At 37.0% G+C, this 26,462-nt stretch overlaps 2 protein-coding genes across 3 annotated transcripts in view; one reads left to right on the top strand and one right to left on the bottom strand.

Moving 5' to 3' along the window:
- Nucleotides 1–7,643, top strand: part of LOC132823891 (guanine nucleotide-binding protein subunit alpha-14) — a 156,757-nt gene extending 149,114 nt beyond the window's left edge. Inside the window, exon 7 of one of the 2 annotated variants that reach the window (XM_060838003.1) lies at nucleotides 4,888–7,643. In XM_060838003.1, coding sequence (XP_060693986.1) covers nucleotides 4,888–5,078 — 191 coding nt within the window. In that variant the 3' untranslated portion in view covers nucleotides 5,079–7,643. The remainder of the gene's footprint in view (nucleotides 1–4,887) is intronic. The other variant, XM_060837994.1, reaches the window with a different exon arrangement.
- A 1,317-nt stretch (nucleotides 7,644–8,960) lies between these two features.
- vps13a (vacuolar protein sorting 13 homolog A) overlaps nucleotides 8,961–26,462 on the bottom strand; it is a 410,927-nt gene continuing 393,425 nt past the window's right edge. Inside the window, exons 69-72 of the mRNA XM_060837965.1 lie at nucleotides 25,218–25,303; nucleotides 18,179–18,302; nucleotides 15,981–16,055; nucleotides 8,961–12,591 (exon numbers count right to left, since the gene is read on the bottom strand). Coding sequence (XP_060693948.1) covers nucleotides 12,529–12,591; nucleotides 15,981–16,055; nucleotides 18,179–18,302; nucleotides 25,218–25,303 — 348 coding nt within the window. The 3' untranslated portion in view covers nucleotides 8,961–12,528. The remainder of the gene's footprint in view (nucleotides 12,592–15,980; nucleotides 16,056–18,178; nucleotides 18,303–25,217; nucleotides 25,304–26,462) is intronic.

Raw genomic sequence — 26,462 nt, 5'->3', positions numbered from 1 at the left:
CATTGAACATATAAAATATGTGCTGAATAGATCAGCAAGCATGGTCGGGTAGACAAATGGGACTTTAGTGCAGGACGTTTCAGATGAACTGTAGGTTAATGTATTTAGAGGTAGAAAGACTGGACTGTGATCCATAGCTGCAGAAAGGACTTGAGTTGCCATGGACATGAATTAATTATGATAACTTATGACGGGCTGGGTATGAGGTTGGGATTCTGAGATTGTTTCAAAGTGACCCGATGACCAATGACAACGTGCGATGTTTCGGTAGGGACTGAAGGTTTTTTAATGTTTAGTTGGAAGTGAGTTGAAAGACAGTTACAGTTGAATACTGCCATCCAGCACATCTGACTTTATTCGAACAGAAATTTCTTTCAGTTCCTTTTATTGCAGCATTCCATTATTTCCCATCTGATTTCCCACAGCTCCTTGGAGCTGCAGGTGAGATGGGTCAAGGGAAGGACCAATAAGGATTGAAAGATCCTGACAAGCCCACACACCCCAATAAACAGCTTTGATTGGTTGATCAAACCAGGTGAGGGTGGTGCTGGGGTTCTGTACTCTCAACAACTTTGAGATTGGTATACCCTAGCATGAGAAGACTGATTCCAGTCAACTGGTCAGATGAGACCAGTTTAAAGTCCAGAGATCTTGAATGTGAGTCAGCACCATGTTGTGGAACCTTTTAAAGCTCAACAAGACACAGAACACATCCTGGAGTAAAAGGTGAGGTCTGCAGATGCTGGAGATCAGAGCTGAAAATGTGTTGCTGGTTAAAGCACAGCAGGTTAGGCAGCATCCAAGGAACAGGAAATTCGATGTTTTGGGCCAGAGCCCTTCCTGATGAAGGGCTCTGGCCCAAAACGTTGAATTTCCTGTTCCTTGGATGCTGCCTAACCTGCTGTGCTTTAACCAGTAACACATTTTCAGCAAAGAACACATCTTGGTCATTCAATCACTTGGTTCTTTCTCCAGCCTTCTGGACTTATCTTGGACTTATGCAACTTAGGATTGTAGGAGAGAATGTGATTGTTGACATGTAACTCTCCTTTGCTATTATCCAGTTTATGCACTTAGTCATTTTCTTCTATCATCTAGATGTCACAATCCTGAAGTGATGAGTTGGAATTATCCTGCATATCTTCAGAGATATTATGTACCCAATTCCAGTAAAGGCTCGTGGCCCTACCTCTCATATGTAAATGCTTGATCCAAAGAAACAATGAGTTGATTCAAAAATCTTAGGAGGAAATCATTTCCTTTTCAGAGCTTGCTCAATGACTAGTCATCACGATCCAGGCACAATGCTTAACAAAACATCCATATTACTGTTTAGAGTGATGCAAAATACTTGGCAGGATCAGAAAGCAGACTAATTTCAGTCATATGAGAACCACAAAAGCTAAAAGAGATTCTGTGATGCTCTGAAATCTCTCACTGGGCCCCTGTCTGCAGGTTTCCCCTCAGTACAGCAGGTCAATACTGCTCATAAAGTTCAAATTCGAAAAAAGATGAGCAAACTACTTTAACCACTTTCTCAAACAGTTCTCATCCATCAATGAAGAAGCAAACACACCACCAAAGTTTGTCAATAATACTGTCTTGATGACCTTCCTGTATTAGTAGAAATACTGGTTATATTCAAGTTTCTGTTCAGCAGCAAAGTGTCAGAATCTGATGTTATCTTAGCTGATGTGCATAAGGCTGGCAGTCAGTTCCTGGTTAAGCAGTTCAGTGGACTCTTTTAATCTCTTGTGGAAGTAGGCAAACATCCCACAAGAATGCAGAATATAGAAATACATTGTCTGTCTCTATCTCTCTCTCTCTCTCTCTCTCTGAAAAATGGAACTCTCAATTTTGGGTCAAATATGCAGGAATCTTGCCCCTTTTCATCAGAGAAATCTTCAGGATTATTCTCAACCACTTCATGCACACCTTGACCCGGACCTGTTGCCAGAGTCAGTGTGATTTCTGAATAGATAGAAGGATAACTGATATGGTATTCTCAGACATACAGCTACAAGAGAATTGCCATGATTATTGAATGGATCACAGCCGTTGATAGTTGATTAATCACTTGCACTTGAGCTGCCTCAAATGGCAAAATGAAATACCATACACTGAGGTACTCACCTGAACTGGCAGAACAAATTGAGACAATCGTAACTGAGTTCAGCTGGTCATGTAGCTCGAATGTTTGACACTCACTCTCAATGGAGAGCTTAAGTCTGGGACTTGATTTTATGGTGGACAATGAAATTATTGTAAGGACACATTATGCACTGTAGGAGTTTTGAAATAGACCTTGAACCCTAGGATTGCTTCACCTGACACATCCAGACATAAATAATGCCACCACTTTTAAAAGCAAATGTTAGTCACAACTGGGAGGAAACACCAGGGCAGGAAATCTCCAGTCAACAACTCATCCAAAAAAATCATCAGTGTTATTCTGTCTGCTTTTGGAACAAAACCTTCTGGCTGCTGATTGACCTTAGCAAGCATCTTTGTACTCTCAGAAATCCTACCAAATACTTCAGGCGGACATGCTCATCTTCATATTGACAACACCATGAATTTATCATTGCCCCTAACAATTTGAAAGTGAAGTCAACCTGTTAGTCATATGGAACAATCTTAAATTTTTTGGAAGTTTGTCTTTTGTTTTGAACCAGTGTTGCCTTGCTGTACTCTCCCAATTTAATTATTCTCGGTTTACTGTTTCCAAATCAACCCCCCACCTCATGCAAACTTGTGGACATAAAATTTAGGAGTAGAATTAGGCTATTCAGCCTAATTAAGCCAGTCTGTTCTGCCATTTGATCGTGACTGATATGTTTCTCAATCCCATTCTCCTGTCTTCTCTCTGTAACCTTTGATTCCCCCTTACTGATCAAGACGCTATCTGTCTTAAAAATAATCAATGACTTCACCACAGAAGGCTTTCAAAGCTGCGAGTTCCACAGATTCACCACCCTCAGGCTGAAGAAATTCCATTTTAAAAAATTATGCCTTCACTCTGAGGCTATGCCCTTGGGTCCTAGTCTCTCATTAGTGGAAACATCTGTGCAATGTCCACTCTATCCCAGGCCTCTTAGTATTCTGAAAATGTCAGTGAGGACTCTACTCAGAGTGCAGATCCAGAGTTCTCAAGCGTTCCTCACGTGACAAGCCCCTCCTGCCCAAGATCATTCTTGTAAACCTCCAAGGCCAGCACATCCTCCCTCGATATAGGTCCTAAAATTGTTCACAATTTTCCAAATGTGATTTGACCAGAGCTTTATACAGTCTCAGCAGGGCATTCCTGATCTCATATATTCTAGCCCTCCTAATGCATTTACCATCCTAACTGTTACCTGAACCTGCATGTTAACTCAGCGAAACCTGAACTAAGACCCCCAAGTTCCTTTTTGTGTTTCAGATTTCTGAAATCTTTCCTCATACAGAAAAGTCTATGCCTCTATTCTTCTTCCCAACTTGCATAACCTCACCGTTCCCACATTGTATTCCATCTGCCACTTCTTTGGTGTCCCACCCCCACTCTCCTAACCTATCCAAATCCTTCTACAGCCTCTATCTCATCAACACTACCTGTCCCTCCACATATCTGTGTCATCTACAAACTTAGCAACAATGCCTTCAGTTCCTTCATCCAAGTCATTAATGTATAAGATGATTGTTGTGGTCCTAACACTGCCCCCTGCGGAGCTCCACTGATCACTGGCTGTCATCTTGCAAAAGACTCCTTTTATTCTCTCTGCCTTCTGCCAGTCAGCCAATGCTCTCTTCTTGCCTGTACCTTACCCCTTATATGGTCCTATTTAGCAGCCTTCTGTAGTGGTACCTTGTTAAAGACCTTATGGAAATCCAAATTGATTACATTCATTGGCTCTTGTTTGTGTAACTTGTTATCTCCCCAAAGAATTCTAACAGATGTGTCAGAGGTGACCTTCCCTTGGTGAGGCCTTGGTTACTAAGCCCTGTTATACCACGCATTTCCAAGTACTCTGCAATCTCATCCTTGATAATGGATGCTAAAAGCTTCCTAAAGACTGAGATCAGGATTTTTAAAAAAATTAACCTATGTTTCGAATCAATCAGTTCAGAGATGCTGTTACATACTCCTGGCTGGAACAAGGAGAACTTGAACTGGGTATCTTGGTCTAAGGATAGTGACCTACCGTTGGACCAGAATTTAAGCAAACAGCCTGTAATATGCCATCTTTTGCCTCTGTCTCTCCTTAAATATTAGCCATTTTCCAGGCCTCTGGGACCCTCCCTGACTCCAGTGATTCCTGAAAGATCACCACCAATGCCTCCACAATCTCCTCAGCTATCATCTTCAACACCCTTTGTGTAGTCCATTTGGTCCAGGTGATTTATCCACCATCAGAATTTTCAGCTTCCTCGGCATCTCTTCAGTGATGCCACTGTATCCACCCCTGCCCTGACCTATGTGAAGTTCTGGTATGCTACTGGTGTCTTCCACTGTGAAGACTGATGAAAAATGCCAATTAAGTTTCTCTGCCATTTCTTTGCTTCTCATTACTTCTCCAGCCACATTGTGCCTTGATTAATTAGACTGGAACAAGTGTAGTTGCTGTGTGATCTGATATTTGGTATATCGTTTGATTATAGCCTGTTCTGACTTGGTTTTCTACAATGTTTAATTGAAGACAATTCAGCATTCTTAGGTTTGCTAATTATTGCTCTAGACTGGTTTGGCATGATTTGTCTTGTGTTGTTGAATGTTATTTCTTTTGATTTTTAAACTGCATTGAGACAGGTTGCCCAGATCTGTGTTTGAGGAACTAACTGTAATTTGTGCTTATTGTTTGATTTAATAATATATCATATTGTGACTGATGTAAATCTGATGCTTCTAAGGTCCTCAACAAGATCCCACAGCTGCTTGTGATTTCATCTTGAAAACTTATCAAAATCAGAATCCAGATAAAGAAAAGGTCATCTACTCTCACTTCACATGTGCCACAGACACCGAGAATATACGGTTTGTCTTTGCTGCTGTCAAGGACACTATCCTACAGCTAAACCTGAAGGAATTTAACCTGGTGTAAAGGACAGACCAGCAGCAAGAACCAGCTTCACATCACTCGATACCTTTTGTCAAGCTCTCTGTTTTTACTTGACAACTCTGTTGTACTTTATCTGTAAGCTACACTTAGGAATTTGTGTCCAGTTCTAAAGCGAGCTTGGTATTGACACTGCAGATACATCACTTCTGTGTTCTATTCAGAATTTTTCATTCACAGTTTTTCTATTTACAAAAAAGAAGCTGCGGTTTTCTACACATTTCTGAAAAAGGATTTGCACAGATGTTTAAAGCTTTAACTGAGGTGTTTTTATAATAAAAATTGCTGGGATATGGGTCATGTTGAAATGGACCTAAATATGTTTTCCAAAGGTGGTTTTTTTACAACTTTTGTAATAGTAACTTCTCCCAAATCTAGTTTTACATATCTCTCTGTGTCAAAAGTATATGTGGCATTCCTGGAATCCAGAGGTTTACTGAATGCAAACATTATTGAAAATAAAGGGTACAAAAGAACTTTATGATTCCCATGATGACTACTGTATGGGTTGCATTTAGCATGCAGAGGAATTTTAATTGAGAGTAAATGGTGTACAAAACAAATACTTTGATTTCCTTTTGAGATTTATTCTGATTTGATTATTTAGAATCATAGCATAGATTAACCACAGATGTTTTCAATAGTTAAAATACTGACATTAATTATTGCTTTTAATGGCAGCAATGTAGAATAAACATATTATGAATATTGAATGAGTTGCAAAACAGGAAAGGAATTTTAAGTATTAGCACAACAGATTCCAGAATGATTCTTGTTGGGCTAGTGTAAAATATTTTTATTCAAGCTATTAAAACATAAGTTGCTCATTCCATTTGTGAGCAATGATATTGTAGATAAATTCCAGTCTGCTTTGATGTTTGTGCTTTCATAGACTTTCAAAGGATAGGTGGATCCACTCCACAGGATTTTATTTATTCTATTATTATTACCATCGAAATTACACCTAGGTACATCATGTTTAAATGCTTATGGACAACTGTAAATATGTATTCTATATATATTGCATCTTTTCTAGCTTTGAAAATTATTTATCTTGGTCAAAAAGGGATATTATTTGTTGAAATAATGTAGTATCAATAATTGTAAAAGATTGTACAGGTGTTTCCACATTTTGGAGAGTTAGGTAAGTAATCACTTGTTTTGAAGTTGAGATATAATTTGTAATGCACAATTCTGCTATATAATTGCATTTTGATTTTAAACTTTTTCTCACTGATATATTTTATGAACAGTTAAAGATTATAAGAATTTTTAAAGTCTTACCTTTGAGTTTTTACACATTATGCAATACGTCATTGTCTTTGAATGTTAAAATACTGTGCCTTGAATTTGAACATCATTTATATAAAGGCTTGCTTTTGCTGTGATATCCCTTCTGAATGTGACAGGAGTGATGCATCTGAGTGAAGTCAGTCTGCAATGTTAGCCACTTTTGTCATTAGTGCTTTCTGTAATGTTACATTCCTAAGAATTGGATGCCAGCTGCATAATCCTTGTGGGGTTAGAGTATGTGGTGCTGGAAAAACATAGCAGGTCAGGCAGCATCAGGAATTTTAATCAAGGGCTTATGCCCGAAACTTCGATTCTCCTGCTTCTCAGATACTGCCTGACCTGTTGTGCTTTTCCAGCACCACACTCTTGCCTCTGATCTCCAGCACGTGCAGTGCTCACTTTCTCCTAATCCTTGCAGGGGGCAACATAGTCTGAGTCACTAGTTTAAAGCAGTACAGGTTGTGTTTTCTTATTTTTTCTTGAATTCTTCAATTTTATAGACATTTTAAAGAAATCAAATTAAAACTCCATATAGAGGACACCATTCTAAATATTAGTAGAGACGGGTTACATAGACAAGTGAGATTTGGGAAAATGGATGTATGGACGAATGTGTTTCTGCACATTATTGTTGAGATTAACTTGTGTGAAGAATGATTATATAGTATGTCCTCCTTTGGTGTTCATAAATTATGCATCTTTTCAAATTTGTGAAAGGAATTAACAATACCTTCACTAGGATTTGATTTAAATTAATTTGCAGTGTGTACTTGAGCAGGTAATTTGGTATCAATTCAACATATTAAGTTACACTGTGACAGCCAAAAGCCACTTGACTGAAGCAGGAATTTCTAATCTTGAGAAACTAAATTTGCAAATTTTCAATCTGGGAATCAATTATTTAATTTGGATAAACAATTTTATTTCAGGAGCTAAAATTGAAGCCTATCTGTACATACTACAATTTTAAAAGTTGACCAATAGGTGCCAGGCAGAATGCTGCTGTGAATAATAATGAACTTGCCAAATACCATATTTTCAGAAGGTGCTAAAATAGATTGCAGAAGGATGAAATCTTAAATGCATTTTTAATATCCTTGTTTCAGCTATATCACACTTTTTTTGTTTTATTGTTTAAAATTAGCTTAATATGTATATTTCACCCTTCGAATTTAAAAGCCTATAAATTGCAACTTTTAAAATCTGACAGATCAAAGATTGTTAGGACTTTTCTACTGTATTGTATTTTGGTCATTAATCAACTGATCTGTACTTTGAAGTTAAAGATGTTTCATAACTGGTAACGCTGCTGTTTTAAACTGAAATTAAACACAAACTTCATTCTTCAGTTTCAGTTATCCAATTTACCCCAACCTATAAAGTCTACACTAAGCTATCAACTGTCCTATTAATTATTTGGATTACAATGAAATGAACTCATTGTTAATTTACAGTTTGTATTTTGTGAATACCATTTGAAGAAAAGGATTTCCTTTTTTTGTTAAATAGTGCAGTCATTGTTCAATTAAAACGTGAATAAATGTGCACACTCAGCATAAGTAACTTAGGCAGAATAGTTACTTTCAAACATAAGTGCACAAGTATATTTCTACAGCATTACATTAAATCTTGTCCAATGTAAAGCTTTGAGTTTTGGAACCAAAGTGAACTGGAATTCATATTACACCAGTGAGAAAGAACTGGCAAGTCTCCAGTACTTGGAAATAATAAAGGCTAAAGTCCAATATGTAATTTTGTGGTTGACTGAAAGGATCTGCTATTTGGTTACTAAACTCGTCCTGTACTTTTGTCTGGCCAAGTTGTTATAACACAGATTACAGGAGTTTTTTTAAAAAAAGAGCACGCCAGCCTTGGGACCTTTCTGTAAGGTGACTGGTGACTTAATCTTTTATAATCAATAGCATCAGAATAGGCTTCTGAGAGTACCCAAATGAGTGCTGAATGAATGATATCTATTAAAATGTGATGGAAATTCGTAAATTGGGATGGTGAGTCCACATATGGGTTTTACTGCTGTTGAGACTATCTCTGTTTTGGCTGAATGTTTTTTTTAATATAAAGGTCTATGCTTATGAAGTTCAATGTAAAAATGCCATGGTACCGTTGTTTCAATCTTGACTTAATTCCTGTTGACCATGCAGGTTCCTCATGGCATCAAATCCTTATCCAACCAGAAAAGCTTCAATGCATCTATTGGGACATTCTCTCAGGGTCCTGGTTATTCGTATCTAGGGACAAATTAAAATTCCAGGTTTCCTTTGCATAGTCTTAAACTAAAACAAATATTCTACTGAGTTTGGTACAAAGTCACAACCATGGGGAAAAATAATTGAATAATGTATTATGTAAAATACTTTGAATGATGCAATTTCTCCTGCATGAAGACTATAGTAACAAGTCCATGTCCTTCTCAGACTGTTTGGGTAAGTGGCATTGACTCACTGTACCCTTCCTATTTTGTGTGGATGATTTTTTTCCCCTTTAACTGTATGGAGTTTAAATTCATTCCAGTTTTTCTTGAATATCGAAGAATAATAGACTACAGGGCAGTATACTTTTATTCAACAATTTGCATTCATACATTTTTAAAAAATCAACTTACCATTGGTGCAATGGTACTATGTGCAAAGCTAAAGAAAAGCTCAAACAAAAGCAGCACTGAAAACAAAATATTACTTCACAATTTCACATTGTTAGAAATTACATGTCCATGATCAATTTTAGTACAGTGATGATCAGTTTGTAAGGTTAGTTTCTATAAAAGTAAAGTACCGTTAAGGTTATGCCTTGTTACAATTTCCAATAACAGGCATTTCATGGTGCAAATATTTTAGGTTTACCCAATTACTCAAATACAAGGCTGAGTAGAGATAACATTGGCACTTTTGCTTCAGCTCATGTATAATACTGAGGTATCTGTTCCTCTCCCTGGTTACAGAATTCCAAAGAAGCAAACCTTGGTCAAATTGATACAAAGCTATTCTAGGTATGTAACAAACTAGAGTTCAGTTTTTAAAGATTTTTTTTCACTTGTAATAGATCTTTTCAATTAGCTATTTTAACTAGCTATAATTAGCTATTTTAACTAGCAACATTCAATAAAATAAATCCATGTCAAAAAATACAACAATGAACAATTGAAGGGAGTTCAGATATTGAAAAGCTCCATCAGATCTAATTATCTAACAAAAGACTTCTGTATTGTTTCATTTCAGAGGAATATGAATTTTGTTTCCAATTTTGACTTTACCCTTGACCTAATGCATATTTTAGCTGTTTCAATTAACTATTAAAATAAACCCATTTGTAAGTATCCCATAAGTATATGGGTATCTTAAATAATTTACTTTTGCTCACGGCTGAATGAATCAAACTTTGGAAGGCAGGTTCCCACAAATGGTCCAAAAGATGAGGTTGGTTTAAGACACTACAGAATAGCTATGCTGAAGAAAATGTGAATGACTATGAACTTGCATATTATCAACTGTGATATGCAAGACATTAGACTGGTCAGCAAAAATGAGATTTTTTTTAACGACTATGAGGAACAGAGAATTCAGAAAGTTAAAATAGCATTCCAAGCAGAAGATACAATTAAATTATTTTTCTATCATCGAAGTGGATATTATACTCTCTCCCATTGCTGAACATTCCTTTCAACCATATCAGGAAATGTCAATTTTCTCGGCAATGGACCCAAGGTCTCAATAATTGGTTTGGAATGTGTAGTTACAATAATAGTGAAACTGCGGTGTTTAACAGTGTCACTGTAAAACACAGAGCAACTTCTGCTATTTTCAACATGTAGTTAAACATAGAAATCCTGAAGTTGCTTTTGTGAGAATTATGCATTATTCCACTTTTTAATCAGCAAATTATCACAGAACTTCAACCTTTTACACACTTTTGGTTATTATTACTCAAAGAAAAACCCAGTTTTAAATAACTGAGTATGTACTGCCCTTTTTACATGTGCTGAAAATTCACTTTTAAATGTTCAGGGAGTCAGATTCTTGACTTTTTTACAAAAATGTAGATGTTATTTTGTCTTTATTCCATACTTTTAACCATATCATTTCCTTTTTGAAAATGTTAGGTCGGGTTTGCTGTAGCTGGACCTGTCAATCTCTAGAAGTGGCATTAAATGTGAAGAGCAATCAGAATACCAGAGCCAGTCAAATCTTTGTGGACCACTTTCAGTGTCCTCCCAGGCCCAAATTTTACAGTCAAGGATCGTGTCAAGAACTGTAAACTCCAGCCTTCGTCATAGAACTTAGAACATATAAATTAGGCTGTATTTAAAAAGTAGCTTTTTATGTTACTATTGTTTCATCGTTAGCGACAATCCAAAACCCCATTTAAACCATGAGCAGAACTGTCAACTTTCAAGACATTACATTCAGTTATTATATCCATTTATAGCTACTACCTTGCATTTAATATGTACAGTGGATTTTTTGAGCCTTTTAGATAACTCAATTCACATTCAAAAAATAATAATTTCTTCTACCCGAGTATATTTCTGTGTTTTCAAACAAAATTTGAATAAGATCTTTTCCTTGGAACAATATCACTAATCTTATGGAAGCATGATAGAAGGCAATCTTCATTTTGTTTTTTAAACAGCTGTATCCAGGTGAGGTTTATGAAGGGGCATACTGTAATTTCAAATGGTAGTATGCTTTTACTTGTTAGTGCTTAAGAATTTTTTAAAGAAAAATATCACACTCAAAATAACACCATGAATTTGGAAACACATAGGTTTTTAAAATTGGTACAGACTGTAAAATTTACTCCCATGACTCCCCCATCCCTTCCCAAATGCTACCATTTTCAAGGTCAGCATTTCTTTTGGAGGTAACATGGCATAGTTGCTGCATAACATTTAACAATTACACATAACATTAAAATGCATACTATTAGTTCTCTGCAAACATGGTAAACATTTTGGATTATACAGTGCATCTACATAATTGGAAGTTTTGTAGAAAATTGCATATTAACATTATAATATCAAAGACAGGAACTTAAAAACAGTTAGCCATGAGCATGATCAATTACAAACAAAAGATTCATCACTGATCAGAAGTTATCTGTAGTTATTCTATGGGGTGATTACATTCATACATTAATTGTATTGAGTGGTATATGTAAATAGATTCAGCAACACATGTACTTTAGGAATATACTAGTATCGAACAAAGTAGAAAATGCATATGATTTGGAGCATGAAGTCTGAAATATCTAGCAGTTTTGTCATACTAAAAATTTGAAAATTAAGCCCTGTGTTCAAATTTGTCATGATTAAAAACCATAAAAGTTGACCTTGTATTAAGCAAAGAAACAGATATTTGTCTGGATCTGTGGAGACTCCATAGTTGTTTAAATTTCAGTGCATTATGTTTGCATGAAAGTAGATTGAATATTAATACTCCAGCATCTATCCTCTTAATGGTCTGAGTACATAAGTAACAACTTGATGTGATGATGAGCATGATTAAATATTTACAAGAATGTGAATCTTCTGAATGTAATGGAATATAACTGGAGGATCTTGGGTATTTGATTAATAGCCAAGCTAACACTCTACTATTTGTTTAGTGTTGACCGGAAATAATTAAACTCCAGGTGGTGTCATCTTGTACTAAAATACACTAATGGATCATTGAGTTTTTAATGTGTCAAATATCTGGATATTTCAAACTGACCAGTGACACAAAAGTAACTTTCAAAGCACTGCAGTGAAGAAAGTCATTGGCACATCTGTGTTGTTGAAGGTATTGTGTGGCACTTGGTAGTGTAGTGCTTTCCTTTGGACCAACCTTTGAGTCATGTGAATAGATTAAACACTAAGGCCTATGTAAGTGAGCTTTCTACTCTATGTGACAGTCTAACATCTGAAAATTCAGGACTGATAATTCAGCCATTAAATACAATAGCTGTATGGATGCAGAACTATGTCCAATTTCTTAGAATTAGCTAAAGTATTGGATGTCCAAGTTTAATAATCAAATATTTGTGTACAACACTGTTCGTGTGAATTTAACTCATTTAGTAATAGTTGAAAATCTAGCTATTTTTCATGATTGTTTTACAAAATTCATAATACTTCCTGTATCATTCATGTCTTTGGATGATCACGTACTCCTCTTTCTCGCACTTCTTGCAATTTTGCCAGAATCCACTGGGAACAAAAGTGTTGAGATATTTACACTTAGTATTATTTAAGTTTTTTTAAAATGATGCATTTTGCTATTTAAGCATCAACTCTATCTCTGATCTCCTCAATTCCACCATGCTCCACAATTATAGTTTAATGCATGTTCTGAATTGATTGTCATGTCGACTGCAGCCAAGCCCTAACCACAGGCATTTTGAGTACTGTCAGCAGATACTGGCACCACACCTTAAAAATATGTTGGCCTTGTAGGGATTACAATGTAAGTTTACAAGAATGATACCTAGATGTCAGGGTTTATGGTTGAGGAGAGATTAGACCTATTTTCTTGAGCAGGTTAAGAGGTGATCTGATCCAAGTCTTAAAGATAGGAAAAGACAAAGCTAAGCTCTTTGCACTGTTTGGGAGCCTGAAACTGTGCCCTCCAGGCTGAGAATTAGGGCTAGATCATTCAGGAGAGATTTTGGGAAATACTTTTATATACAAATGATTGCCATTTTTGGAAGAGTTCCAAATATTTTCAATGGGCGCAGGATTATTAGAAAATTAATACTTTGGGCCACAGATCTGCTAATGGTGGAACAGGCTGAAGCTTCTTTCTAGGTAAAAACAATGACCGCAGATGCTGGAAACTAGAATGGATTAGTGGTGCTGGAAGAGCACAGCAGTTCAGGCAGCATCTGAGGAGCAGTAAAATTGACGTTTTGGGCAAAAGGTTCTTTCTAGCCTGCCTTGCCTTTCAATAAGATCGCAGTCTTAACAGCACTTTTCCAATTCTTACACATTCCATAAATATCTACCTCTTTTAGGAGATATTTGATCCAGCTCTGTGAAATGGCCTGGGTCATCCCTTTATGCAGTACCTCTAAAAGTTCTTTAATGATTAGTAATTTAAACTTGATAAATTATTAAAATGTAGGAATGTGTTCACTTAATTACATGAGCATTTAAACAGTATTACCATTGTGTTACAGCCTCAATATACCATGAACACCCTATTATCCACAAGTACCCAATTTCACCTATTTGTTAGGGTAACCCAGATGCATAACATCATCTGCCTAGGCAGAATGAAAATGTAAATCAGACTCCTGGATGAAGAAATTCCTTCTGCATATTCATCTCCCACCAAGTATGTGACAGGTACTCATCTGACTTAGCCATCATTGTCTATCTAATACGCTGCAGGCAAAGATGCCCTGAGGCATTGTATATATTGAGACCGAGCAGAGGCTACAGCAACGGATGAATGGACACTCAACAATTAACAAACAGGAGAGTTCCCTCCTACTTGGAGAACACTTCAGCAGTCTGGAACATTCTACCTCAGACCTTCAGGTGACCATCTTTCAAGACCGACTTTGGTTCAGGTGACAAACAAAGTGGCTGACAGCCAAGTTCAGTACACATGGGAATGGCCTCAACCAGAACCTTGGGTTCATATCACACTTCAGGTGACCCCACTGCACTACATGCACAAACCCTGTCTCCTGGACAAGCTCTCTTGTAAGTTCCCATGTGCACCCTTGCACAGACTTATACCCCTTTAGACTCCACACATATCTCCTCCTCCTCCCCCCCCCCCCCCCCCCCCCCCCACCCCCTACACAAGTTTGTGGGGTGAATTTGTACTTGAGAATTACATTGTATTTTGCTCAAAAACTGCATAAATCCATGTAAGATTCTGTGCATCCCTTTAGATCAGTCTGGAGCACAGACAGCCTCACTCCTTCAGTGCATTATCTGGGTCAATGTGGCACAACTGTTAAAGTTACATTCTCAAGTGAACTTTAAGAAAGTTCAGGGATTGACATATGAAAGAACTGAAACCAACATGCCCATTCCAACAGATGAGCAACTGAAAAAGATCTGGATTGTTTCAATGTAAAATTTCTGTTACATCACACTGTAAACTTTTGCTATAAATTCTATGTCCTAAGATCTTATACTCCACAACCACCTGATGAAGGAGCAATGCTCTGGAAGCTAGTGCTTCCGGACTATAATGTGGTGTTGTGATTTTTAACATTCTGCATATTGTGACCCTAAAGCCTTTTGTAAAAGCTATCCAATTAGTTCCAGCCAATGGCAAGTATTATCAATGCCCTCTTTAAAGGAAAAATTGAATCTGTTATCACTCCCCTTTCAGGCTGAACATTCCATATCCTAACCTCCCGCATTTTAAAAATCTATCTATTTTCTAAACTAATTAAATTCATGGCTACAAAATACTCATTCTCTTGCCACTAAAGTCAATGTATCCTCAAATAAAACTCTTGTAATTCTAAACAGCTTAATTAGGTCACAGACAATGAGGGGAAATTTAGTCAGAATAAATGTAGCTTCTTACATTTTGTGATATATCTGAAATATTTCATATGTGAAACCATTATAATAACGCCTCAATAGAGCAACCAATTTGTGTATATACAGTGAGATTTAAACAATAATGAGTCTTGGGCTGAAAAATAGTAAGTACCATTCATGCAACTTAATTCCATTCATACTTAATGGCAAAATGAGGTCATTATGTCTTGGCACTGTCTTAGCACCTTGTATAAATATTGTGATGTTAGATACACCTATATAGTACTGTTTGGATGTTGAACCAACAGCAATGATAGTGTGTAGTTGGAGGGGAAGTTGCAGAATGTGGTCTTCTCATGTATCTGTTGTCCTTGTCCTAGATGGTAGAGGTCATGGGTTCAAAAAGTGTGTAAGGAGCCTTGCTGAGTTGCTGCAGTACATCTTGTATTTGGTGTACACCGCTGCCACTGTTTATTAGTGGTGGAGGGAAAGAATGTTGAAGGAGTGGATGAAGTTCCCATCAAGTTGGCTGCTCTGTCTTAAATGATGTCAAGCTGAGTGTTGTTGGAGCTACAGTCATCAGGCAAGTGAGGAATATTCCATCACACTCCTGACTTGTATTTTGTGGATAGTGGACAGACTTTGGAGAGAAGGTGAGTTGCTTCAGTCTTGTTAGAGATAGTAATTATCTGGTGCTTGTCAGCTTAAACCTGGATATTGTCCTTATCTTGCTATACTGGGACATGCATAACTACAAAATCCCCATGTGCAGCCATCTTCTGCAGGCTGTGTCCATTTAAATAACATTTAACTCCTCTTCCTTCCAAAGTACCCTATAATTCATCAGTGGAATTTTTATCCACTCATTTAACCTGTCTGTATCTCTTTATTTCCAACTTTGAATTATTAAGAACTAATTGGCACTTGCAATCAAGGTATACAGAGCAAAATACAGGAAACTAGTCAGTTACAAATAAACTCAGGAAAAAGTCATATCCAAAGTGGAGAAAATGCCTAATAAACATACCTTTAATTTTAGCTAATAATCAAATTAGGGTACAGCCATATTGAACAAGAAAATTTAATACCTGTGCATCATCTTCAGTTTTGAAATTCACAATTTTTCCATATTCTTTTGCATGGAATACAGATTTCACACGTTCCTTTAAGAAAACAGAAAATGTTAGCTGAAGATAAATAAATCACATGATGCATTGCTATTTTGAAACTTGGATTCTAAAATAAAAGAACCATGTATAGCATTAAATTTGACTTGCATTTCAATATTCTGTGTTAAGAGGAGATATGGTTTTATTTCAGATTTTCTAGAGACAGGTGCAGGTGTCTGAAATTTGTTGAAACGTGTTTTTAATTCAGGTTTACAGTGTTGGAGTGGAATTTGAAGTAAACAGTGCACACATTAGAAACAACGGGAGAAGAAAAATCCTGCTGTTGCCTCACAGCAGGAGTCCAATACCATGGAAGAGGGCAGAACTGTCCAAAAGGTCAAGCAGTGTGTGCAGGTTTCATCAGAATTAAAAGATGCAGTTGCTTAGCTGTTTCCAAAATGTCATGGCTGCAGAAGAAGTCCTGAGTGGCTTAAAAGAAAACTCGCATCAAAAAATTGCTGGAAGTGAGGGTATGAAAACCTTTGTGTCAAGTTAGTTGTATAATTCTTGTACAGTGAAGTTTTTTCTTTTATAGGTAATAAACTTTGTTCTTTTTGTTCAATGGCAGCCTCTTGTATTTATGTTCACTGAGTACCATAGTATGCAGTTAGCAAAAATCAAACTTTTGGTTCTTGAAGCTCAGCTTCACTTTGAAAACAAAGTAGTACATAATATTGCCATCTGCTGGATTCATGTTCACAATCAGCATATTTGCAGCTTTTAACCAACCATGCCTAAAATATTAGTCTTTCACTTTACAACAAGTTGTATTTATATAGGGACTTTAAAAATCTGTTTTAAAAAAAACCTTAAACACTTATTAGGAATGTAGTCAAACAAAATTAACATTACTCAAAGGAATTTTGGTGATGTGACAGAGAAGGGAGTTTAAAGAAAAGCAAGTTTCATCAGGGTGTGTACAGAGCTAGTCTGAGGTTATCAGAAGGTTGCAGGGATGAGCCATGAAGAAATGTGAAAATGAGGATGAGAATTTTAAACTCAGATTCTGCCATACCACAAGACATGTAGACTAGTGAATACAAGGGTCATAGTTGAATGCGACTTGGTAAGAGTTAAGCTAAGGACAGCAAAGGTTTGCATGAGTTTTAATTCATGAAAGGTAGAAGATAGATCCTTTCCTGAAATCAGGGTCCAATTCATGTAATTGTGCTGGACCTGGTGACTTGCTGCTACTAGTTTAGTCAGAAATATTTAACTCCAACTCTTGGACATTCTCTCTGGCATTGACATATGGAAGATATTCTGAATATTTCATTTGTTCAGCCATTCCAGAAATACTAAGGAATTGCATGTATAAATATCAGAAAGATACAATATTTTTGTCATACAGACATCTGAAAATCCATCTTAGAAGATCAGAATTGTGTCAGGAGATATGTCCATGGTGAACAGCAATGGGTTTTTTTTTGGATAAATAAAGATAGTCAAGTGTGAGCAGCTTGATTGATACAAAAGTATGGTGATCTGCAATTTGTATCTGAGATGAGACAAAGATTTTAGTGCAGTAAAATCAATAAACCCAGCCAGCCAGTGACATTCTCATCTCGTAAACACAAAAATCAATACAACTCTGATTTTTGTATTTACGAGATGAGAATGTCACTGGCTGGCTGGGTTTATTACTCAGAGGCTAGTTAAGAGGCTATTACTTCACAATGGGTCCCAAGTCACATGCCCACTAAGGGCAGCAGTTTTCTTTCCTAAAGGATATTGAAGTAAATCTATTTTTAGAATATCAACAATGGTCATCATTAGAGTCTTAATTCCAAATTCTGCCATCTGCAACAGCGATCTAGTCTAGTGAAAATATACCTAGGCTCTGTATGTAAGGTCAAGGTGATAATGCAAATTATTCACTGCTTTTGAAATGCTACTAATTTTGGAATTAGTCCTGTTCAGTTATGAATTGTAATGGAGCATCTGTCCACAACTACGTTAAGTTTTGAATGTCATGTTAATAAAGATAATGGAATGTTTTGAAGTTTACTTATGATAGGTGCATGTAAATCAAAGCATCTTTCCAAGTCAATACATGCATTCATTCTTACTCATTTGTGATGTGATAATTAACCAGGGCAATCTAAACATTTGCTTACTTTGGCTTCAATACGTAACCTCCTTCCAGCAACAATAAAAGGTTCTTTCGTGAATTCCTCGAAGCTATACTGCCATTCACAGTTCAGCTGCCCAAATGTTCCTTGTGTTACAAACAAGATACCACTGGAAAATGATATTTAGTGAAATAAGATTAACAAAGGATACTTTACTGACTTGTTCAGAACATCCAAGTTAATGTCACAAAGTAATTCACCTACCCCTCAGATGGTACACAACAAAATACTTTAGTAAAAGAATGCCCAGGTCACTTTCACTAGAAAAGCATTACAAGCTGCACTGCCCTTACCTTCTCCACCATTAGATTCACCATCATAATTACAGTTTTGGTGAATGTGATTATTTTACCTGAAGCCACTTACCATCCCCCTGTGCAATAGCATATGTCTATTTCTCCATTATCTTGTTGGAGGCAAAGTTTCATAATTGAACAAAGAACCCTTCTCTAACACTACTACAATACATTACATACAATCGAATGATCATAATTGCAGATGAAAGTATAAGCTTTATACAGCACTGCTTCTTGAGCTTTAAACAGGTAAACAGACAGTAATCACAAATTTTATCTCATTTTCTCTGTCTCTAAATAATTTTTTTGTTTATTTCAGTATACTAATGAGGTACTCAGATGTTGCGAAGAATTAGCCAAACGTTTCTGAACATACCTAGAAGAAAAAGGAAATTAGACTATTTTGCTGAAGTACTTGGACACTCAGCCACCATCCCACAACAAAACACACATGTGCGTGCGCACACACGCGTAAATTTGTGGGATGAATTTGTACTTAGAGTTACATTGTACTTTGCTCACAAACTGCATGAATTCATGTAAGATTCTGTTGATTCATTTTTTAGATTAGAATCATTCTAAACATTATGGCATAGACAACAGCACAGAGGGGTGCTACTTCCCAATACATTAACAATCGGTGTCAGCCCAGATAAAGTTCACTTGATGATGTAATTTTTAAAAAAAGTTTTGCGATTTACATATGAAAGAAATGAAACTAACATGGCCATTCTAACAGATGAGAGACTTAATAAATAATCAAGGTATTTTTCAATGTATAATTTCAGTTAACTATAAACTTTTTCTATAAATTCTGTGTCTTACAATCATACGCCACAACCACCTGATGAAGGAGCTGCGCTCTGAAAGCTAGTGCTTTCAAATAAACCTGTTGAACTATAACCTGGTGTTGTGTGATTCTTAACTCAGCCATAGAAGTTCTCAAATTGTGTCTGAAATGAAAAGGGGCTGTCTGATGCTGGACCATTAAATCACAGAATTCAGCAACTGACTGTTGTGAAATGTGGATGTGCTATTCCTTGCCCTAACCATTCTGCACCATAAAGCATGTGCCAAAATGACAGTATGGCTCTGCATTTCTGAAGAAGCCTTATCAGAATATCCTGTCAGAATTGGAGGACTCTCCTATATAAGCAAAAAGTGTAATAATATTGTGAGAGATTGCCACTCATCAAACAATCCTGACTAGATTAGCATTTAGGTATGAAAATGTCTCATTTCAAGGATTATGTGGTTTCAGAATACAACTTTTTGGTGCAGTATTAAAGTACGAAAGGGGGAAAAGATCCCTGACATGAGAGGTTGTGAAACAAGGTAATTACTGTTCAAAGGGTGGACCATACATACTTAGATGTTAAAAGGGCAAGAGGTGTTAAATGGCAGTTGGACCCAATTAGGTGGATGTCAGGAAGATAGCAAATAGGAGGGTCCTCTTATGGTTGTGTCCCTAACCCTGGATAAAAAAAAATGAAAATTAAGAAGACAGCAAATCAGCTACTTCTCTCATGTGGCTTTATGCATGCTCAGACATCCTTGGAGAGGGAGCATGCAATGAACACTAATATTCTTGATGCTTGATAAAGGTGATTACTGCAGGAGGTGGAGTGCCTGATCTCCCCTTAACTCTACTGTGATTTTGACCCCTTCTCTCTCACCATACCTCTCCCTCATATTTGATGGGTATTTCATTAAATTTGATTACTTAGAAACATAGATGATTCACTGGTGTTCAAAACTGGATATAAAATCCACAGGTGATAAGATGGAAAACAAAATGCCATTTAGTTTTGACAGCACTTCCAGACGTTAGAAAAAAAGACAGCAGGTCTGCTGCCACAGTGGGCTTTGCAGGTAAATTGGTTATTAATTGGAAACACTGATGTTTTAGTGGTGGTGGACAAAAGGCAGGGAGCGGGTGCAAGAAACCAAATTGTGTGTACTAGCACTTATGGAAATGAAAGCAAGTCAGTTTTGGCTCTTATGTTGGTTCAAGTCCCACGTGCTCCAGTGTGTAATAACATCTCTGAATAGGTTAATTCATAAATATCAAGCCAGCAAATTTGAGTAATATGGCTCTGACTTTGTTACAGATATGTAATAAATTACTTGAATATTTCACAAAAAGAAGTGTTGAAACTAGTGAAGTATCCATGTACAGTTCAGACCAAAGGATAATTTGGGAATTATGGATGATAGGTTGGATCTCTTTTTCTGAAGGGTGTTTGTGATTTCACAGTGACTGAATAAAAAGATGGTGAATCCCACATTTCAGTCCACAATTGAGTTGTTGAAAGAGAGCATATGGGTCACCTGGCTGAATGTTAGTGGAAGGATCCATTGGAATCTTGCGCTTTAGAACAGCAGGAACACCAAATGGAGTCAAAGTGAATTCAGGGAGTTGTGGTATATCTGGTTTGGTCCCAAAAGTATTGAGGAATTTTTAGGTGGAATTGAAACTTGTTAAGTTAGGAGTACTTGCTTTGTTTAATTCTTGTACAATAAAAGGTTTTGTTTACAAAATGAAATCATGTGGGAATAATTCCTTCATAGAAACATAGGAGACAGGAGCAGGAGCAAGCTATTCAGCCCTTGAGCCTGCTCCACCATTCATCACGATTATGGCTGATCGTCCAACTCAATTGCCTAAACCTGCTTTCTCCCCATAACCTTTAATCCTATTCTCTCCAAGTGCTATATCTAGCCACCTCGTGAATACATTTCACAGGCTCACCACTCTTTGGGTGAAGAATTATCTCATCTCCATCCAGTTAGTTAAGAAAGTGTCCTGTTTAAATTTGTTAAGAACTTGGGACTCTTACTGAGATTTTGAAGCCATAGACTAAGACAGATACAATGCAAATTTTAAGTAAAGAGGTTTCATGATGACTATACTGTCTTCATTTAAAAAGTTGAAATGGTTTTAATTGCTGAAGCTTTTCTTGAAAGGAAGATTTGAGAGTGTGGGATGATTTATAACAGTTAAAGATTAATTAGATGCTATTAAGGTAAAACATGATGAGCCAGCACTTAAACATTTGAAATTTGTCACAAATAACCTAGGATGCAATTCAGATAAACTAACTCAAAATGAAAACAAATGAAAAAAGTCAAACTAGAACAGGAAAAGAAAGAAAGATGCGAGAGAGGGTAAATAAAAGTAAAATGCAGAAGCTTGAACTTGCATCCTCAAATGATTAATAATGGATGCTTTCATAAGGGTTTTATACAAAATGATTCTCTTTGGAGAGAAATCCTTTTATTTTCCGTTCCCTGATGCATGCATGTTTGTTGTTTGTTTTGGGTTACTACAGGGATAATTGTATTTTCATATCACAAACCTTGTGTATTAACTACTGTTGTTACTTCATGGAATTTTGTTAAGGGTTAATAATTTTGTGTTTATTAAAGAAATGGATTCTTTTTATTCTAAGCTTAACATAGAGAAAGCATACAAATGGCCAGAGTTGGGAACTGGGAAAAACATTACATTCATATTAGGACCAATGGAATAGCAGGAGTCCCACAAGCTCAGTCATAACACTATCTTGAACATATTAATGAACATTCCTTTTGAGAAGAGAATTACAAAGTTCATTTCCCTTGTCATCTCAGCCTTGAATGGCTTTCCCCTTATTGCGACAATGTCCCAGCTGAAGGTAAGTTCTTTCTGCAGCTACTCTATTTAGTCGTTTCAAAAATTTTGCAAGTTTCAATAAGTTCACCACACATTCTTCTAAACTGCAGAGAACATGGGCCTATTCTCTTCAGGCTTTCTGCATAGAACAGTGGCACCAACCCAGGAATTAGTCTGGTGAACCTCTGCTTCACTCCCTCTATGGAAAGTATATTCTTCCTTGGTAAGAGGACCAGAACTGCACAGAAAATGGCCAGGTATATTCTCACCAAGGTTCCATACATTTGCAGCAAGACATTTACTCCTAAATGAAAATCGTCCAGTGATTAGGCAGCCTACATTTTGCTTGCAGCACCTGCATTTTAGCTTTCAGTGAATTCTGGCCAGGTTCTTTTGGACAGCAAGAATTCTCGATCATTTAAGGAATAACTATGCAAGAAAAATTCCACACCTCCATTCCGACTGTCATCGAGTCATACAGCAGAAACAGACTCATTAGCCCAAATTATCCATGCCGACCAGATTTTCTAAACTGAATGAATCCCATTTGCCTACATTTGGTTCGTATCCCGTTCACGTTTTCCTGTTCATGTACCTGTTGTAATTGTACTTGCCTCTACCTCTTCTTCTGGCAGCTCATTCAAAATACATACTGCCCTGTGTGGGGAAAAAATTGCTCCTCAGACCCCTTTTAAATCTTTTCCTTTTCACATCAAACTTATGGCCTCTAGTTTTCTATACCCCATCTCTGCAGAAAAAGATCTTTGCTATTCAACCTATCCATGTCCCTCATGATTGTATAAACCTCTAAAAGGTCACCCCTCAGCCTCCAACGCTCCTGGGAACAAAATCCCAGCCTCTCCTTGTAACTCAAACCCTCCTGTCTCAGAAATATTCTTGTAAATGTTTTTTGCACCCTTTCCCATTCAATAAGTTCCTTGCTGTAATAGGGAGATTGTACGCAATACTCTATATGGCCTAATCAATGTCCTGTATAGCCATGAAATATCCAACCCCTGTGTTCAATACACTGACCAATGAAGCCTAGCATATCAAATACCTTCTTCACCACTCTGTATCAAAATGGATAGCCTTATATTTACCTACATTATATTCATTATGCCATATGTTGCCCACTAATTCAGCCTGTCCAAATCTGTCAAAACCTCTCTATATCATCCCTCACAACACATTCTCACCTATGTTGTATCATCTGCATACTCGGAACTATTACATTTGTTCTTCACATCCAAATCATTCTAATGGATAATGGCTAGAAAATCTGTTTATTGTGATGTTGTTTTGAGGGATAAAATTGGTTTGGACGTTATGAATAATTCTTCTGCTCTTCAAAACACATCCACCGGACTGGGTAGACAGTATCTCCATAAGACTATGAGCAAGTCATTTAATCCAGGGGAAACAACCTTTCTGTGTCAACCCTACCAAGTTCCTGAAGGATCTTGTATGTTTCAACAGGTCACTGCTCAGTCTCCTATACTCAAAGTATAAGTCCAATCTACTCAACTTTTCATATGGCTTTTCTGTCAGGCAGAAGCTTGAACACAAGCACCAACAGGTTCAAGAATAGCTTCTTCCTTGCTGTTATTCAACTGATGAATGGACTCTCAACATCATATAATGTTGATCTTGCTTCACACACTTTGTGTACAGTGCAATCTATATGCTGCACTCTGTCTAAGCACCCTATATTCTGTATATCCTTGCTTACTATGATCTGCCCGTATTGCTTGCAAAAAAAGCTTTTCACTGTACTTAAGTACACGTGATCACAATAAATTAAATCAAATGACACTCTCTCTACACATGGTATCAGACTAATGAACCTTCTCTGACCTACCGCCAATGCCAGTATATCTTTTCTTAGATAAGGGTCTCAAAATAGTTCACAAAATTCCTGCTGTGGTCTGACTAGTGCCTTGAATTGTTTATGCAAAACTTCGCTACTTTATATTCCTTCCCTTTGAAACAAAGGCCTGCACTGCGATTGCACTCTCTACCAGCTGAAACTTTTTATGGTTTTTCTCCATTTAAATAATATACAGTTCCTCTCTATACTTGTACCAAAGTGCATAATCTTACATTTCACCACATTATATTCTATCCATTTTTGCCCACTTGCTTAGCTTGTCTATATCCTTCTGCAGACACCGTCTTCTTCAGCACTTGCCTTCCATCTATTTCTGTGTTATCTAAAAACTGGGCTGTAGTACACTCACTTTCCTCATTCAAGTCATTTACATATACATTGTAAATATTTGCAGCCCCAGTATTGATCCCTGTGACAAACCACAAGTTACAGATTGCAGCCTGAAAATGCTTCCCCTTTCTCAGCTTTGTCTTCTATTAGTTAGCCGACCCTCTTATCCATCCTAATATACTACCTCCAACATCATGGAGCCCAATGTGCGCTAACATATCAGAGGTCTTGTGAAAATCTATATTTTGCTTCTACCAGTTCCCCTTTATCTATTCTGCTTGCTACCTCTGCAAAAATTGTAATGCAATGGTCAGGCACAATGCCCCTTCATAAAGCTATACTGACTACTTGATTACATTATGCATTCCTGGATGCTCTGCTATTTCATCCTTTAAAGTAAGAATGGGCATTAAGCTAACTGGCCTGTAGTTACCTGTTTTGTCACCTCCCCCTTGAAAATAAAGGTGTTACACTGGCAGTTTCCAAATCCTCTGGGACTTTCCAGAAGCTAAGGGTTCCTGGAAGATTACTACCAGTGCAGCCACATTGTTCTCCTGAGCATTGTGACAGATAACGTATTCCAGTAAAATTGCATGCAACCAAGTGCTCCCTGTTCAATTTGTACCATTTTCTTATGTTTAGGTAGATAAAGGCACAAAATTGGTTGCAGATAAGTCCACTTATGTGACTGGTAATTGGTTGATCCCAAATAAAAGCTTATAAACATAACAACTCCATACCATTGGTTTGGAATTTTGCAAATGCAATTGAAATTTGATTACAAAGAGCAGAACAATATGTGAGCATTTTAAAAACAGATTTTTCAAATCCATGTAAAGGTTATGATCTTACCTTTTTGTAATCATAAACAAGTCTGAATCATTAATCATCTTATGCCCAAAGTACTTGCATTTGGCAAATCTTCCATTTTCAATTTTCTAAGGAAAATAAATAGCAATGGTAAAACAAAGTATATATTTTCATTTCAATGCATTATAAAACGTACTAGGAGAAAATGAGGACTGTAAATGCTGGAGATCAGAGTTGAAGAGTGTGATACAGGAAAAGCAGAGCCAGTCAGGCAGCATCTGCGGAACAGAAGAATTGATGTTTCAGGTATAAGCCCTTCATCAGGGCCCTTCCTGATGAAGGGCTTTTGCCCAAAACGTTGATTCTCCTGCTCCTCGGATGCTGCCTGACCGGCTGTCCTTTTGCGGCACCACACTCTTCGACTGCAACATAAAACATTTAAATCACCTTATTAAATGTGCCATGGACATGAAATTTAACAATTTTTATTTGTCAATAATAGTGTAACATTTACAATTCAAGATAATAAACATTGCACAAATATATAGTATAAAAACTTGAATTAGCCTTGGTCAATATTCAAACTCACCCACCCTCACTATGTTGCAACCACGGTGCTTTTTATTTGTGGCATAAACAATTACCTTTAAGGGAGAAATTAACCTTAAACAACTGTAATGATTAAAATAGCCTAACAACAGCATCCCTTGTATGAGCTAACCACAAGGCTAAATTAAGGCACATTGTGGAGGAGAAACCATGACAGTGTAAGTTTCTATGAACTTGAAACTTGCTGCTATTGTACAGAACCTTGATGAGATCACAGCTGGAATAGTGTGTGCAGTTTTGGTCTCCTTGTCTGTACAAGGATGGGAATGGCATACAAATAACGACTGGATTATTGATGATTATGTTCACTTGGCGAGAACACATCTGGCACTTCCTGTGCCATTCTGGTCCTCTTACCCAAGGAAGGATATACTTTTCATGAAGAGAGTGCAACAGAGTTTCACCAGGCTAATTCCTGTGTTGTTGGGAATGTCCTATGAGGAAAGCATGAAGTGACTGGGACTGTATTTTCTACAGCTAAAAGAATGAAGAGAGATTTCACAGAAACATAAAATTCTACCAGGACTGGACAGCACAAATGCAGGAAGAATGTACCCAATGGTCAGGGTGTCCAGAACCAGGGCAAACAGTCGAAGGATGCAAGGAAAGCCATTTAGGATGGCGAAGAGGAGAAATTTCTCCATCCAGAGAGTGGTGAGCCTGTGGAATTGAATGTTT

The sequence above is a fragment of the Hemiscyllium ocellatum genome, chromosome 2, assembly GCF_020745735.1.
Source record: "Hemiscyllium ocellatum isolate sHemOce1 chromosome 2, sHemOce1.pat.X.cur, whole genome shotgun sequence".
Lineage (NCBI taxonomy): Eukaryota > Metazoa > Chordata > Chondrichthyes > Orectolobiformes > Hemiscylliidae > Hemiscyllium > Hemiscyllium ocellatum.
The sequence above is the reverse complement of the archived record's forward strand: the minus strand, read 5'-3'. Positions and strand labels throughout refer to the sequence as shown.